General features: G+C 36.2%; 1 protein-coding gene across 2 annotated transcripts in view; it reads right to left on the reverse strand.

Moving 5' to 3' along the window:
* LOC105814519 (transient receptor potential cation channel subfamily M member 7) overlaps nt 1-2,342 on the reverse strand; it is a 91,042-nt gene that overhangs the window by 55,974 nt on the left and 32,726 nt on the right. For both annotated transcript variants that reach the window (XM_012649524.1, XM_012649525.1), the window contains exon 2: nt 756-835. In XM_012649524.1, coding sequence (XP_012504978.1) covers nt 756-835 — 80 coding nt within the window. The remainder of the gene's footprint in view (nt 1-755; nt 836-2,342) is intronic.

Consider the following 2,342-nt stretch of genomic DNA (forward strand, 5'->3'; position numbering starts at 1 on the left):
ATCTTGGATTTTCTTGTTTAAGCTTTTTCCATTTTTAAGCATCAGAAAAAGAAATTTTAGCAAAAATATTTCTTAAGTAAATATCTTGTGAGGTCAACATTTTCCTGAATTTTAGTTAATGTCCTTTACTTTTAAATTATTTCTATTATCTGTGCTCACCTGTGCAGCACATATACTAAAAGTGGAATGATACAGAGAAGATTAGCATTTGAATAAATAAGTAAATAATTTCTATTATCAAAGCCATTTTAAAGACCAAAAGGATGATCCGAGATGCCCACAGTCTCTGATGATAGGTTTTGCAGTAAATGTTGATCTGTATTGATACACTGGCAAACAAAAAGAGTGACTATTAGGTTCATACTGGTTTCTTCAATATGAACCATAGCATTGGATACTCAGTAGATACCCAATAGATACATAAACATCTTTAAGTTCTCAGTATATCAGTGAATCAGTTACAAAAAGAGAGCCTTAACTACCTTATCTCTGTAATACATTAGCATGATTTGAAGGAGTTCAGAGATGGGCAACACTTTGAGGAAGACGTTTTATGCTGTAAATGTCATTAAAAAGCCCAAAATACTGTTATCTCATTAATACTGTTTCCTTCTCCCAATCCCTCTACCATTACACAATTAACAGTAACTACAAAAATTAACAGTAACTACAAATAATTGATTTCAATAAATAAATAGCAATATAATTTATATGTAATTTCTAGAAGATCCCAGAAGAAACATAAGTATGCTTACCTGTGAGGGTCCTTGGAACTTGGTATAATATATACACATTCCCTCTTGGTCAAAGTGCTTTCTATCCAGGATTTCTGGGACTAAAGCAAAAAGTTTTAAAGGATGGTTTATAAGTTAACCCACTAAATAAAAAGAAAATAACTTCATAATAAATACATAAAAATAGTGCTATGCTATTTTTTTAATTCACTAAATATTTACTACATGCTATACTCTCACTGATGATGGCACACCTAAAACATCAGAATAATTCCATTTCAACCCAATGTGATTTAGATGATTAAATCAACAGTCCTATGCAGGTGCGGTTGCTTGAAATAGCCAAAGAGGAAGGAGGCCAAATTTGAGATTCGTACTGTGAGCCGAAAACCGCAAGAGCAGTTGGTGTGATCCTGGGATGTGGGCCATTTAAAATATAATTAAAGGTGATGGTCAGATTTAATATTTAAAAAAAATACCCAGCACTTTGGGAGGCTGAGGTGGGAGTATCTCTTGAGACCAGGAGTGCAAGACCAGCCTGAGCAACACAGTGAGACCCCATCTCTACAAAAAATTACAAAATTAAGTGGGTGGCCTGATCACAGCTCACTACAGCCTTGAACTCCTGGGCTCAAATGATCCTCCTGCCTCAGCCTCCCAAGTAGCTGGAACTACTGGTGTACATCACCATGCCCGGCTAATGTTTTTATTTTATTTTTATTGTTTTGTAGAGATAGGGTCTCACTATGTTGCCCAGGCTGGTCTCAAACTCCTGGCCTCAAGCGATCCTTCCCCCTTAGCTTCCCAAAGTGCTACAATTACAAGTGTGAGCGACCATGACTGGCCAAGGTCTATTCTCTTAGCATATTTCAAGTATACAATATATAACTGTTAACTGTAGTCACCACCATGCTGTACATTAGGTCTCTGAAACTTATTCATCTTATAAGTACAGGTTTTTACCCTTTAAACAAAATCTCATTTTCCACACCCTACACTCCCTGCCCCTGGTAACCATCGTTCTACTCTTCTGTGTTTTTGACTTTTTAAACTTTTATACATAAATGAAATCACACAGTATCTCATTTCTGTGTCTGGCTAAAATTGTGATACACACACAAACACTGATATATTATTCAGCCCTAAAAAAAGAAATATCCTGCCATTTCAACAACATGGATGAACAGCATGGATGAATCTAGAAAGCCATCATTTCTTGTAACCACCTCACAGACACAGCTTCCAAATCCCTGTGATAGATGTGCCCAGTTAGAGGATTCACTGCGCACAGGGAAACCCAAAGCCTATTACCAGATATTTATTAGTTTCCCAATCCACATACAATTTACCCACAAGCAACACTTAAAATGTTGCCTAAAACAGTTCACTGTATTCTTACAAGGCTGTCAGAGAAACAGCTAGGAAGTTAAACAAAGGTCAGTTACTCAGGTAGCAGGGCAAAAGGTCTTATTAACTCTTTGCCAAAGTGCATACAACAATGAGATTAATTAGCAGACAGTGTACTTTCAGTCACTATTCTAAACATTTTACATGCTCCCAATAATCCTATGAAATGGACATTATTAGTACTCCCACATTACAGATGCA

Source organism: Propithecus coquereli, unplaced genomic scaffold (assembly GCF_000956105.1).
Source record: "Propithecus coquereli isolate 6110/MARCELLA unplaced genomic scaffold, Pcoq_1.0 Scaffold3, whole genome shotgun sequence".
Lineage (NCBI taxonomy): Eukaryota > Metazoa > Chordata > Mammalia > Primates > Indriidae > Propithecus > Propithecus coquereli.